Raw genomic sequence first — 12,807 nt, 5'->3', positions numbered from 1 at the left:
ACCACTGCCATTCTAAGCATGGATCTGGACTCAGCTATAGGAAGGCAGGGGGTCTGGAGCCCACCATGCCTCCAGCCCCACTCAGGGCCTGGCCAGATCAAGGCTGGGCAGTGTTTGAGCAGTAAGGCCTAAAACTGAGGGGCTGGTGAGGACTGTGAAGTCATGGTGGGTACTCCTCTGCTGGACACTGGGAAGGGATCCTACCAGATCCTCACCTCGACCTTAGCCGGGTCGGCCATGAGTATTCCCTGGAAGACCTTGGAAAGGTCCCTCAGGTTGAAGGTATAGTGGGACTTGGCTGGGGTGGGCAGCAGCTGGGAGGTGATGGTGGAGTATACCGTGATGGTGGCTTCCACGAGGGGGTCCGCAAACTGAGTGATGGTGGGGGCCCCAGCTGTGGGAACAGGAGGGTGGACGTGGGTCACACAGGTGGGGGCTCCAGTGCAGCCTCTGTGGATCCTAACCCCCTGCCCTTGCCAATGCCGTGTTCTCCCCCAGATGCCCTTTCCCCAGCCTGCGGGCCTCACTTGCACCCACCCTTTAGATCCTCTTCGATGCCACCTCTTCCACAAGTTCTTCTTGATGTCCCCTAGCTTGGGGTGAGGAATCTCCTGCTCTGAGCTCCTCACTTGTACATCCTCATTACCGACACAGGCCATTGTGCACTGGGGCACTGGGACACACACACGGAACAAGGGGAGTCAGTGCCAGTGGGGCTGTCCCCCACACCTGAAACATGCCGGCTCTGAGCCAAGCAGGGGAGGGTCACATGGTCCACATAAGCTTCAGGAGGGCATCAAGGGGGATGTGCGGGGCCTGGAGTCAGCCGTGACCTGCAGGGCTTACCAGCCCCCCAGAGCTGCTGCAACCCACTAGTCTGCATTTTCATTACTAACATAATCTGTTTTATTGTTCTTTAAAATCTACTCAATTCATGGGGCGCCTGGGTGGCGCAGTCGGTTAAGCGTCCGACTTCAGCCAGGTCACGATCTCGCGGTCCGTGAGTTCGAGCCCCGCGTCAGGCTCTGGGCTGATGGCTCGGAGCCTGGAGCCTGTTTCCGATTCTGTGTCTCCCTCTCTCTCTGCCCCTCCCCCATTCATGCTCTGTCTCTCTCTGTCCCAAAAATAAATAAAAACGTTGAAAAATAAAATAAAATAAAATAAAATAAAATAAAATAAAATAAAATAAAATAAAATAAAATAAAATCTACTCAATTCTTTGCTGGGAACCAAAATGCTGTCAGTGGGAACTTGGGGCAGAGGGAATCAATCCCCTGAAGTGGAAAAAAGTAAAGAAGGGGCAGAAGAACTCATCAGCCCCACAGAGGGGCTCATCTATTAACACAGGCACTGCACTGTTCTAGGCCCTGGGCACAGAGGGCAGCCCCAACAGACACACTCATCACCCTGAAGCTGCCATTCTTGTGGGGAGGCAGGGAACGAACAGATGTGCATCAGAGCAGACAGTAAAGAGCTATGGAGAGGCCTGCCGCAGGAGAGAGGTGTTGGGGGCGGGGGGGGGGGGGCAGGGCTAGGGGCATTCGGCATGATGCTGGGAGAGGCCTTGTGAGGAGGGGCACTGAAGCAGACAGCTGAGGAAGGGAGGCATAAGCAGGCCCAGGACAGTGAGGAGCGGGTGAGAGCAGAGAGGTGACAAGGGGCAGGGATGGCCCCATCCGCCACTGTTGGGACTTGGGCTCTTGTCTGCAATTGGGCAGCGGAGGAGTGTGATCCGAATGAACATTTGAATGGGTCCCTCTGGCTGCAGATGGAGATGGATAGATGGACAGGTGGGAGGTTGGGGTGGAGTGGGGAAATGGGGGTGGAGGGTGGTGACCTGAGAGAAGGAGCGGCCACCCTCCACTGACAGTGACAGCCCGGGAATGTGAGGACTGAGAGCTGACCTTTGGTCTGGCCACACAAGGCCGCTGGTGGCAAGGGCACTCTCTGGGGAGTGGTGGGGCATGAGGGAAAGTGGGAGGGGCGGCTGGTGCCAGCATGAAGAGACAATGCTCTTGAGCTGTGCTGTCAACGTGAGCAGAGAAATAGAGTGATGGCCAGGATGGGAAGGGGCCCAGAGTGGCTGTTTGGGGTTTTGTGTTACGATGGGGGACATGTCTGCTTGCTGATGGAATGGCCCAGTGGAGAAGGGCCACACACATATGTGGGTACTTATGCAGTGTTTTGGGAGGTGGAGCCACGTCCTCCGGCACACAATCTGGGGGTGGGATTCAGGCTTAAGAACAGGACTCTTTGACCTTGTCTGGGAGCAGGGCAGTCCGTTCCCAGCAACAAGAGAGAAGACAGGGCCAATGGGCGCCTGGGTGCAGGTGAGCAATGAACATGGAGGCCTAAGGAGGGCGCTGTTTTCTGATGGCCTCTTTCAGCTGAGGTAGGGGAAGAGGTGGGATGTGGGGTGGGTCTGAAGGCCTGAGGCAGTCAGTCGCCCTGCAGCAATGACTGACAGATCCGTCCTGTGTGAGGCTGCCACACTGGAGATGCCTGCTCCTCGGAGAGGGCCAGCCTCTTTGGAGCCTCTGCTTCTTTACACAGGGTGGGAGCTCATTCACTGAACTCCCTGAACTCTACTGAACAAAGTAGAACTTTGCTTCTACTGCAAGATGGACATAACCCAGGCACCGAAGGACTGGCTGCTGTACGAATAGTTGAATGAGCCTACAAAGGCATTGGCTATAGCCTAAGGCCCTCACATGAGCCTGAGGATGGTTCACTGTGGCCACTGCGACCCAGCCTTAGCCCCACCCAACTGGAGCCCAGGGCTCCCCCTGGAACCAGCACCTCACCCCAGCCAGGGCCTGTCTGGGCCTGCACTTACGCACGGGCTCCCGGTAACTTCTCTCCCCGAGGAGTCCATCTAGAGGGTTGAGGGAGAGACATGGGGGTCTAACTTAGGTGGGTCCCTTGCTGCCCACCTTGGCCAGCTGAGCTGAGCTGGGCAGCTCCCAGAGCAGCTACCTGCTACCCACCCTCCTCAGAGCAATGTGCCCCCCCCACCCCCACAAGCTGGGCCTGTAGGCAGGTTCTGACCTATCACCCCTGGGGGCAGGGCAGGCCAGGCCACAGGAGGGAAGACCTGACTCCCATCCCCCACCACCTGGCACAGTGCCAAGGGGAGTTCAAAGGTCAGAATGTATGTTAGATAGGAGGTGGGCTGGTGAGGGAAACTGCATCCTGATGCAGACTTTTCCCCAAACCCCATGGAAGATCAGGGCCACTTTGTCCATTCTATCTTGGTGGCTTTTCCTGACTTATAAAAGTAACATCCTTCCACCAGCTTTTCTAGGTAAGTACTGACATGTATGTGTGTGCATATGCAGGTGAAGTCACAAGCATACAAGTGTATAAATCATATATTCAGTAATCCCCAAGTGCCAGGCTTCATGCTAGATGCTACGTGCAATGTCTTATTTAACCTTCACAACTTGGGGTGGTGGACTCTAATATCATCATCCATTATACAGATGGAGAAACTGAGGCTCAGAGAGGTTCACAAATTTGCCAGTGGTGACATAGCTGAGTAAAGGATGAATCCAGGGCTGAGGTCAGTGCCTCAACCACTCCCCCCTTTCCAGCAGCTGCCCGGCTGTCCTAGGAGTAGTTTATCTGCTTGGGCTTCTGCCTTTGCCCATGGCCTCCCCCACTTCTGCCCAAGGCTCACCCATCCAACTGCCCAGGATGGTGGAGAAGATGCGCTTCTTGCTGACCTCATCCATCTCAACAAAGGACAGGTAGTTGAAGTGGCGCATCAGCCGTGGGGTGATGGCATTCCTGCCTCCACCTGGGGGGCCCATGGCACAGACAAAGTTGATGTCCACCAGGTTCTTGAAGGCTCCTGGAGTGGAGGCAGGAAGTCAGGAGGGAGCCCTGCCCAGGGCTGAATTATGACTTCTGTGGGCCCCAGGCACTTGGCCTTCAAGGGTCTCCTCTCCTCCATAACAATATTAAAAACTATAATTTATATCAGTATTAGAATAAAGACAAATATATTTATGTTATACATTAAAAATGTTCTTTGACCTGAAAGTTCATCTTCCTGGTGATTTTAAAAGAAATCAAAACAAGGCGCCAGGGTGGCTCAGTCAATTAAATGTCCAACTTCGGCTCAGGTCATGATCTCACAGTTTGTGCTGACAGCTTGGAGCCTGGAGCCTGCTTCAGATTCTGTCTCCCTCTCTTTCTGCCCCTCCCCTGCTCATGTTCTGTCTCTCTCTCTCTCTCTCTCTCTCTCTCAAAAACAAATAAACATTAAAAAAAAATTTTAAATCAAAACATTTCTGTGGACCCTCTAAAAGTACTGTGGGCACTGGGCGCTGTGCCTACCCTGCCTAACAGATGCCCTGGCCCTGCCCAGCACACCCAGCCCGCACCCCACTGGCTCAGGCCAGAGGGTACATACCAATGACCTTGCGGTCATACCAGCCACCGTGGTCCATCCACTGGCGCAACAGCTCGATGGGTGGCTGGGCACCATACGTCTCCAAGGCTGGCATGTTCAGGTCATCGATAAAGAAGATGAAGTTGCGCCCCAGGGGTGGTCCGAACACACCCTTCCGCCTGTGGGAAGGGGCTGTGTGAGCCTAGCACCCATTGGTACCAGGTCCTCTGGGAACCCAGGGGTGGCAGGATGGCAACTACCTTCAGCCTCCTCTGAATTGTTGGATCTCTTGAGCAGCCCCTTGTCCCATTCTGAACATCCTAGGACATCACACTTGGCTGCCCTGAGTCTGGGCTCCCTCAAGGTGAGTCTTGCCTCCCATGCAGACACATAACAAGCCCCACCCGAGTACCCAGCCCAGGGCAAGCACCCATGGCTGGGCCTAGTAGGCATTTCTGATGGATGACGGCTCCAGAACAGTCTGCAAAGGAGCCCAGGGCCCTCCAGGAAGGTCTCGGCAAACCCAAGAGCATAATTTGGTAAGGAGCTGAGAAAGCAGCTGGTTGAGCCAGGCTGGGAGGACACGGGACATAGAAAGGAATGAGGTGCCTACCTCTTGTCCAGCTTGCTGTCGATGAGGTCCTGGGTTTGGTTGGCCGAGGTTCGGGCTGAGAAGGTGAGGAAGTGGCTGATGTACTCCAGCGGCAGGTTCTTGAGGAGCTTGTCGGAGATGGTGAGGGTCTTCCCTGTGCCTGTTGGCCCGATGCACAGCACCTAGGAGAACAGGGATCACGTATTCAAAACTCTCCCAGGGTCTGGCACACAGCAGGAGCTGCCACCCTGTCAATATGGGAGGCCAGCCACCCCCTGACTTGGGCCTTAGTTTGGGTGAGACAGGGCATGGCAGGGGCACTCACGGGCCTGTGGTTGGTGAGCAGCATGTCCAGCAGGTAGGACATCTGCACTGTGTCCATAGTAGGCACGATGATGTTGCAGTAGTTGGTATCTGGCACCATGGTGAACGGAGTCGAGGAGTCCATCCACTTGACCCAGGCAACCTGGAACCACAGGTAGCTCAGGGCTGGGCCCAGAACCCCACTCTGGCCAAGTGCACCAGGAGGGCAAGGAGCTGCACTGCTAGGCCTTGGCAAGAGAGCCCGGGTAAGGGGCTGTTTCTGACTGAAATAGGAAGCCTGTGCCCTACTCTCTGCACACCATGGGGAACCCCAGAACAAACCACTGCGAGTGGGGGAGCTCTCTGCACACGGCTGCCCTCGTGGGCAGCTTCCTAGGGAAGCTGTGGGTCTCTGCATCAAAGAAGTGTTCCAGCAAGTGGACAGCCCAGAAGTCAAAGGCCTTCGCTATTTAATTTCAGGCTATCCAAGGCAGGGGAGGGGGGACCAGAACCACAGGTGCTGAGGTCACCTGGCCTCATCTCCCCACACCATCCCACCTGCATGAATTCCTTGACCCAGCTTGCAGACCTCCCCCGATGAGGGTCCTCACTATGGTCAAGCACAGGTCACACTGGGGACAGTCCTGTTAGACTCAAATGTGCCCTGTGAGATCTCCAGCCCCATGCATAGTGGCCATCTCCGCAAACGCCTCTCTGCCCCCTCTTCCTCCTGGGTTAGGATTCTGATCCTAGAAGCAGAGTAGGCTCACAGAGCCCTCGCTGGCTGATAGAATGAATGGGACACCAAAGTAGGCCTTGAGGGCTTGCTGCCCTGCCCTTAGGGTGCCCAGCCCTTAGGAAAATGGGACTTTTAGTAGAATTGAGGTGAACATCCCTGGACTCGGCATCAACACAGAGGAGTCAATGCATATGGTTGGTAGGGGAGGAACTCTAGGAACAGCTCCCAGTCCCAGGTTCAAGTCCAGCTCTGTCATCCACTGGCTGGGGATGACTGTTCTGAGCCTCAATTTCCTTGTCTGGAAAATGGGCATGATAATAGGTATACTGTGGATCTGTGAGGATACGAGATAATGCAAATAACCACCACCTGAGACCTGTGGCCATCAACATGGCCTCCTCTCTGTAGTCAGGATTCACCGAGAAGTTTAGCCACCACCCAGTGGGGCGCCTCCCGTCCTGTCCTGTCCCCTCGGCACAGGCCTGCATTCACCTTCTTGCCTTCCTCATCTTCATCCTCATCGTCCTTAGTGCTGCTGATCCCGGCGTCCTCCAGCCTATAATCGAAAACCAGCCCCTCCTCTGGGAAGGGCATGGTCAGCTTCAAGGGACCAGAGGAAAACCAGGCTGTGAGGCCCAGGAATTTGTGTGGCTACTTGTCCCTGGGGGCCCGAGTCCCATGGATGGTCCCAGAACACCTGGCATTCAGCACACACATCCTGGACTTGGGAGCCCAGCCTGGCGGGGGGTGGGGGGGGTGGGGGGGTGGGGGGGGTGGGCACTGCTGCCTCTCACTTTTTCTATCTTCATCTTGATCCTGAGCCAGTGGCTGAAGTTGATGCGGCTGGCACTGTCCCCTGTGGCACCCACACTCCAGATCAGGGAGAAGATGAACCAGGGCTCAATCAGCTCTGGGATGCGACTCAGCTTTTCTGGGGATATTTTCTTGAGGCCCTGGGGATAGTGGGAATAATATCAGGCCAAGGCAAGAATAGTACTGAGTAGCCCTAGGAGGCAGAGGTTGGGGGCATCCTTTGGCCTCTGCTGCATAGTTTGGTGTCTCTGCAGCACACCTGATGGGGTGATCCCGTGACCCATGTGAGCCGATCTGAATCTCTCTTCCAGGAAGCTGGGCGTGGGGTTCAGGGCCCTCTGGTACTCGGGCAAGGAGAGCAGGGGGCAGAAAGGAGAAGGCACCCAGCCCCACTTGCTCAGAGCCATACCTCTTTAGGCAGAAAGGGCTTGAAGAAGCAGTCCAGCAGCTTGAGGAGACTCATGATCAGGTTGCTGTTGGTGGAGGCGATCACCTCCTTTACCGAGTTCCGGATGAAAGTTATGGACCCCTATAGGGGATGAGCACCCGGCTCTTGTGGCTGGCGGCCACAGCACCTGGCTGCCCCACCTGGGCCAGGCACACTGTGGACTTGCTTACCTCCAGGAAGCCAACAAAGAGGGCCTTGAACTGTTCCTCATAGGGCTTGAATAAGTCAGGGAGTCTCCTTAGCCAGCACTCGACAAAGGGCATGAGCCCCAGGATGCTGGGCTCCAGGTACACCATACCACAGCGGGACACTGTGGCTGGGGAGGCCACTGCCAGGTCCTGCACCTCGAACATCATGGTCATTGCCTGGCAGGACATGAACTGTGTGAGTGGGCCAGCCACCAGCTCCTAGGGCCACAGAGCCATGGGGAGGAGTTGCCCATCCTGCAACTGTAGGCAGGCCATGGGGTGGGATGTACACCAGGAGCAGTGCTGGGGTGGAAGGGATGCAGAAACCCCTTGGTCTTCAGCTGATAAAATATCCCTCCCTGGAGTCTTGAGGAGAACAAAAGTCAGGAGATTCCTGATTACTCTCTGGCCAGTATAGTGGACTGGGGCATATTGGGGTCCCTGGAGCCACAGAGAAATCTGATGGGAGCTGCCTGCTATGCTCCAGAATCTCTGGGTGTTCTCAGAAGGGCTCAAGAGATCAGCTCAGTGTGGATACCATGAACTGCTCTTACACCCAGGTGATACCTCCTCTTCTGAGAACTGCACCTCACACACCAGGCAGGTGTCCCTACAGCCAGGTCTGGACCACCTGTCTCCCATACGACTGTCATGTTGCTAAGATGCCTGACTCAGACTGGGCTGACATGGCTGCAAGGGGGCCTGGGAGGCACAAGGCAGAGCCTTGTGGGTGGTCATCCTGGACCTAGGCCCAGAGCATCACAGACTGTGGGTCTGCAGATGGGCAGCTCTGAGCAGCTGCACAAGACGTGGCCAAGTATGGGAGCTTGGGACGGAGAGGGACACCAAAAGGTTGTGGGGATGGGCTGAGGTGCAGCTGTGGTCCTGAGATGGAGGGGGACGAGGATGGCCAGCATGCTGTGGCCGTCAGGTCCACCCAGATGCAGAGGAGAGCCGGGGAAATGGACAGGTAGACATACCTCTGTGAGCTTGATGATCTCCCCAGAGCTAAGGCACAGCTTCTTGTTGTCATCCAGCACCGTGTTCATGTTCTCTATCCAGACAGCATCCACTGGCCCATCGAACATGTACCACTTCTTGTTGGTATCAGAGGCGATGGCCCCCGCCCGGATGAGGGAGGAGAAAATCCCATCTGTCCTGCAGTTACCAGGAGGAGAGGGCTGTAGGTGCCCAGATACAGGGCAGCAAGCACAGCTGAATCCCAGAGACATCTGGCTGCCAGTCTGGCCTTGCTCTGCTGGGGTATTTTTCCCTTCAATATCTTCATTCATTGAAAAACTATAATGGGGGAAATGGGACTTTTTGGTAAAACATGGGGTTATAAAAATGTGTGCTTATATTCCTTCTCTGCTGAATCTCCATTAAAAAGAGGATAAAAAGGTGATATCCTGGGGAAAAGAAAGGAAACGGGGGAGGAGGCAACAGCAGAAATGGAGGTCCACAGAGTTCTGGGACATGGAAAGAGAAGGATAAGAGGTCAATGACCTAGCAGAAAAAGCAAGGGATGGGTCACGAGATGTATCCAGTTCCTGCCACAGAACCCAAGAAGGCTCAGGTTTCAAAGGCCCCAAATGCCAGGGAAACTGGTGGGTAGGGGGACATGTTTTTGGTCTGATCCCCAGGCCCCCCACCTACCCATGCAGGGGCCTAGAGTGGGTATAGCTGAGACCCTTCACCAGAAATGTGGGAGCAGGCCAGACTCACATTTAGAAAGACAGGTGACTGCCCCTCTCTGGGCCCCAGAACACTGGAGCCAAGCAAAAGTCCCCAGCAGAGACTGGAAACTTATTGAGAGAAACAGAATCCCCCCAGAGAAGAGCCTCCCACATGCTGACATTTGGACGGTGTCCACTTAGTTGCCCTCTCCAGCTCAAGGCACTTTCCCTGACATGCATGTGTCTGCCAGGGCATGGAGGCCCTGAGAGGAATCGCCAACCCTCTGGGGTCATGACACCAGGCAACATTTACTGAAAACTTGGTATGTGCCATGCTGTCCAAACATCTTCTTTATGTCAAGGTCATTTTCTATGGCAATCATGGTGCCATTATTATCCCTACTTTGCAGACGACAGCACCAAGACCCAGGGAGTGAGGAAGGTCACTCAGCAAGGAAGTGCAGTGGTGAATAGGGTTCCAGGCACTTGGGCTCCAGAGCCTGAGCTCCTGACCTCCCACTGGGCTAGGGTGGGGAGGGGGACGCATGGCTCACAGCCTCCAGAAGCCTAGGCACAGGGTGATAACTGTAGAGGGATTGGGACCACTCACCACTCATGGGTGAGCAGGTCAAATTCTCCATACAGCTGGCCCATCGTGATGGACTTGGGGTTAAGCACGTAGTAATTGACAGCCTCGTACACACCACCGCTGATGGATGGCTGCCCTTTCAGCAACGTCATGGCGGCTGCCAGGACTCTGTAACACTGGGGAGGCAGCCACCCAAGAGTGAGCCTCCTTGTTCCCCAGAGAACAGGGCTGGAGTGGGTTGCAGATCACAGGGGCAGGAGGGGTAGTCTAGAGACCACAGAGGTACAAATGGGGGCCAAGACCCCACTGAGGCCCCACCACCCTCAGGCCCACTGTCTGGGTGCTGGATCGCCTGGCTTGGCTCCACTTACATTACTCTTGCCAGAGCCTGTGGGCCCGACCAGCATGAGGCCGTGCCGTACCACCGTGGTCTCGTAGAGCTGGATGCACTTGGTCAGGAAGCCTGGAGGGACATGCAAATGGAACCCAGGGGGCAGAGCATGGGCTTGGGTCCTGGCCCTGCCACTAGCTCTCTGTGTGACCTCAGGTGGGTCACCCTGAGCCTCAGTTTCCTCATCTATAAAATGCGGCTGACAATAGTGCCTACTTCAAAGGAGGGGGCAGGTGAAGCCCTGAGCACAGAGCCTGGCACAGAGTAGGGACTCTCTGCTAATGGCCAGCCATGATTGCCACTGTGACCATCAGTCCCTAACATCCATTGGTCAGGTGTCCAGCTGGCACAGGCCCCAGAAGCAACGTCAGCTCCTGCCGAAAGCACTGCCCTGAGTAAATGGTGGCCAATACGTGGCAAAATCCCAGGGACAAAACCTGAGAGTCAGTCAGGAGCTTTGACTGACCAAGACCAGAGCTGTAGGGATAGCTGCCAGTGGTGGGCAGAGGGCCAGACCCACAGGTAGAGAATGAGCATATCACTTTGGCCCAAGAGCGGCTTGGGGAGTGGCAGGGAGCTATGGTACCACATGCCTGGGGGTCCCTGTTAATGAGACATGGTCTACTCATTCAGTGATGGCTAAGCTGAGCCAAAGCCATGAGCAAGAGATTTTGAGGCTCCATTCAACAAGCCTGCTGGGACCTGGTGGGCGGGAAGGGGCATCAGAGCTGCATGTGGAATGAACAGTGGAAGGCATGGGGGACAGGCCTTGCAGCATGAGCACATCAGGCCCCAGAGAGGGCCCCGTGTAGCCAGGGTGGCCAGAACAGCCAGGTGTGACTTCCTGGGGAAGCACCCCCCTTCTTCACAAAGGACAGGCAGGGAGGGTCTAGGAGGAGAGGAAAGGTGAGCCGGGCTAGGGGATGGTGGGACCAGAGCTCAAGCTGCATGACTGTGCAGCGGCTGCATTGAGACCCCCACCTTCTATTGGGAAAGAGGGTTGGGGCGAGAGGGAGACTGATGAGGGCATCCCACAGAGTTCTTCCAACTGTGTGGTGGTTTTTCTGACAATCCAGTTCAAGAAAAGCCCAAATGCTCCTTAGCCCAACAACAACAGGGCTGTGTTCCATGAGGAGTATGAGCAAGTCCTGAAGAAGGGAGTGACATGCTTTGCTCCAAAAGAGGGGAGTTGGGGTCGGGGTGAAGTGGGGTGGTGGGTGTGGGCAGGCCACAGCTCACCATTTCCCCAGTGATTCCCACCCCAGGCAGGTGAAGACAGAGCAGAGGAGAGCTCCTGTCAGGGAGGAACAGGGCCCAAGAGGAGCCGAAGTGCTGTGACTACTCCCCACGTGGAGAGAGGGACCACAGCAAGACGTCTGGGGGAGACAACAGGATTTGCTTCCCCAGTGTAAAATAACCAGCAAAATATACATTGGTCTCTGCCCCGGGGTCCTGAGGCAGAGCTCCTCAAACCATTATAAATAGGATGCTAGGAGAATCTTCTTTTCTAATACTTAGCCTTTGATCCTGGTTCCTGACACAGAGCTCCTAAAACCTTTGTCATTTCCTGAGTGCTAGAAATGTCTTTTGTTCTAATGAGGCACCTCTTGGTGGTGGGCTCCTGGAAGGGGGCTGGTCACCAGAAAGACCAAACCATGGTTAGATACCTAGAACTTTCAGGCTCACTCCCCTATTCTCCAGAGAAGGGAGAGGGGCTGGAAGTGGAGAATAATTGATAACAATTAAAATTTTATCATGCCTACATGATGAAGACTCCATAAAAATCCCTACAGCATGGGGTTTAGAGAGCTTTCTAGTAGGCGAACACATCCATGTTCTGGGAGGGTGGTTCACCCCCAACTCCAAGGGGGCAGACCTCACCCTATGTATCTCTTCATCTGGCTATTTGTCTGTAACCTTGCTCATATCCTTTATTATATTATAAGTAGTAAACTTGTTTCCCTGAGTTCTGTGAGCTGTTCTAGTGAATGGTCAAACCTAAGGAGGGGGTCATGGAATTTCTGATTTGTGGCCAAGCTAGAGAAAATTTGTGGGTAACCTGGGGGCTCACCACTTGTGACTACTTGGGACTTGGGACTCTGATTAGTGTCAGAACTGAATTGAATTGTGGGACAGCCAGCTGGTGCTAAAGAATTGGGAAACTTGCACATCTGGTATCAGAAGCATGATTGGGACAGAGGACATTTTCCTAGACATCTATTACCTGAAGCTTCTAGTGGAGACAAGGCTGGGGCAGGGACTGCTGGCAGTCCCCAGCCTGTGGCACTCTTGGCCTGAGGCAGTATTGCCCTGTCTCTGCGCCCCTGCCCTGGAACCCCGGGATGGCCACCCCAGCACTGTGAGGGCAGGGGCCAGGGGCTCACCATCCACATCCTTGAGGTTGCTCTTCTCACAGACCTGGCGAATGGCCTTGTCCAGGATGCCATAGTCAGTCTCCTCCTCCTTGATGGTGGGGAACAGGTCTGATACGATCCCAGAGAAGAGCTTGAGGTCCTCCTGCAGGAACTTGGGCACGTTCACATCTCGGATAGCCCGGAGGCATATCAGCTCCTGCAGCAGAGGCCAGTGGGGCCTTCAGGGGACGCAGGTCGGTTGTGCCTCTGGCCCCTCTTGAGTTATCCTGGAGGCCCGCCTGGGTGTGCTGCTGGATG

General features: G+C 55.1%; 1 protein-coding gene across 1 annotated transcript in view; it reads right to left on the bottom strand.

Moving 5' to 3' along the window:
• Nucleotides 1–12,807, bottom strand: part of DNAH1 (dynein axonemal heavy chain 1) — a 76,631-nt gene that overhangs the window by 18,637 nt on the left and 45,187 nt on the right. The window contains 14 exon segments of the mRNA XM_045051061.1: nucleotides 216–394; nucleotides 2,837–2,875; nucleotides 3,680–3,853; nucleotides 4,418–4,575; nucleotides 5,010–5,170; nucleotides 5,314–5,454; nucleotides 6,523–6,630; nucleotides 6,825–6,983; nucleotides 7,253–7,372; nucleotides 7,462–7,656; nucleotides 8,460–8,637; nucleotides 9,766–9,920; nucleotides 10,116–10,207; nucleotides 12,520–12,706. Coding sequence (XP_044906996.1) covers nucleotides 216–394; nucleotides 2,837–2,875; nucleotides 3,680–3,853; nucleotides 4,418–4,575; nucleotides 5,010–5,170; nucleotides 5,314–5,454; nucleotides 6,523–6,630; nucleotides 6,825–6,983; nucleotides 7,253–7,372; nucleotides 7,462–7,656; nucleotides 8,460–8,637; nucleotides 9,766–9,920; nucleotides 10,116–10,207; nucleotides 12,520–12,706 — 2,046 coding nt within the window.

This window comes from Felis catus, chromosome A2 (assembly GCF_018350175.1).
Source record: "Felis catus isolate Fca126 chromosome A2, F.catus_Fca126_mat1.0, whole genome shotgun sequence".
Taxonomy (NCBI): Eukaryota; Metazoa; Chordata; class Mammalia; order Carnivora; family Felidae; genus Felis; species Felis catus.
The sequence above is the reverse complement of the archived record's forward strand: the minus strand, read 5'-3'. Positions and strand labels throughout refer to the sequence as shown.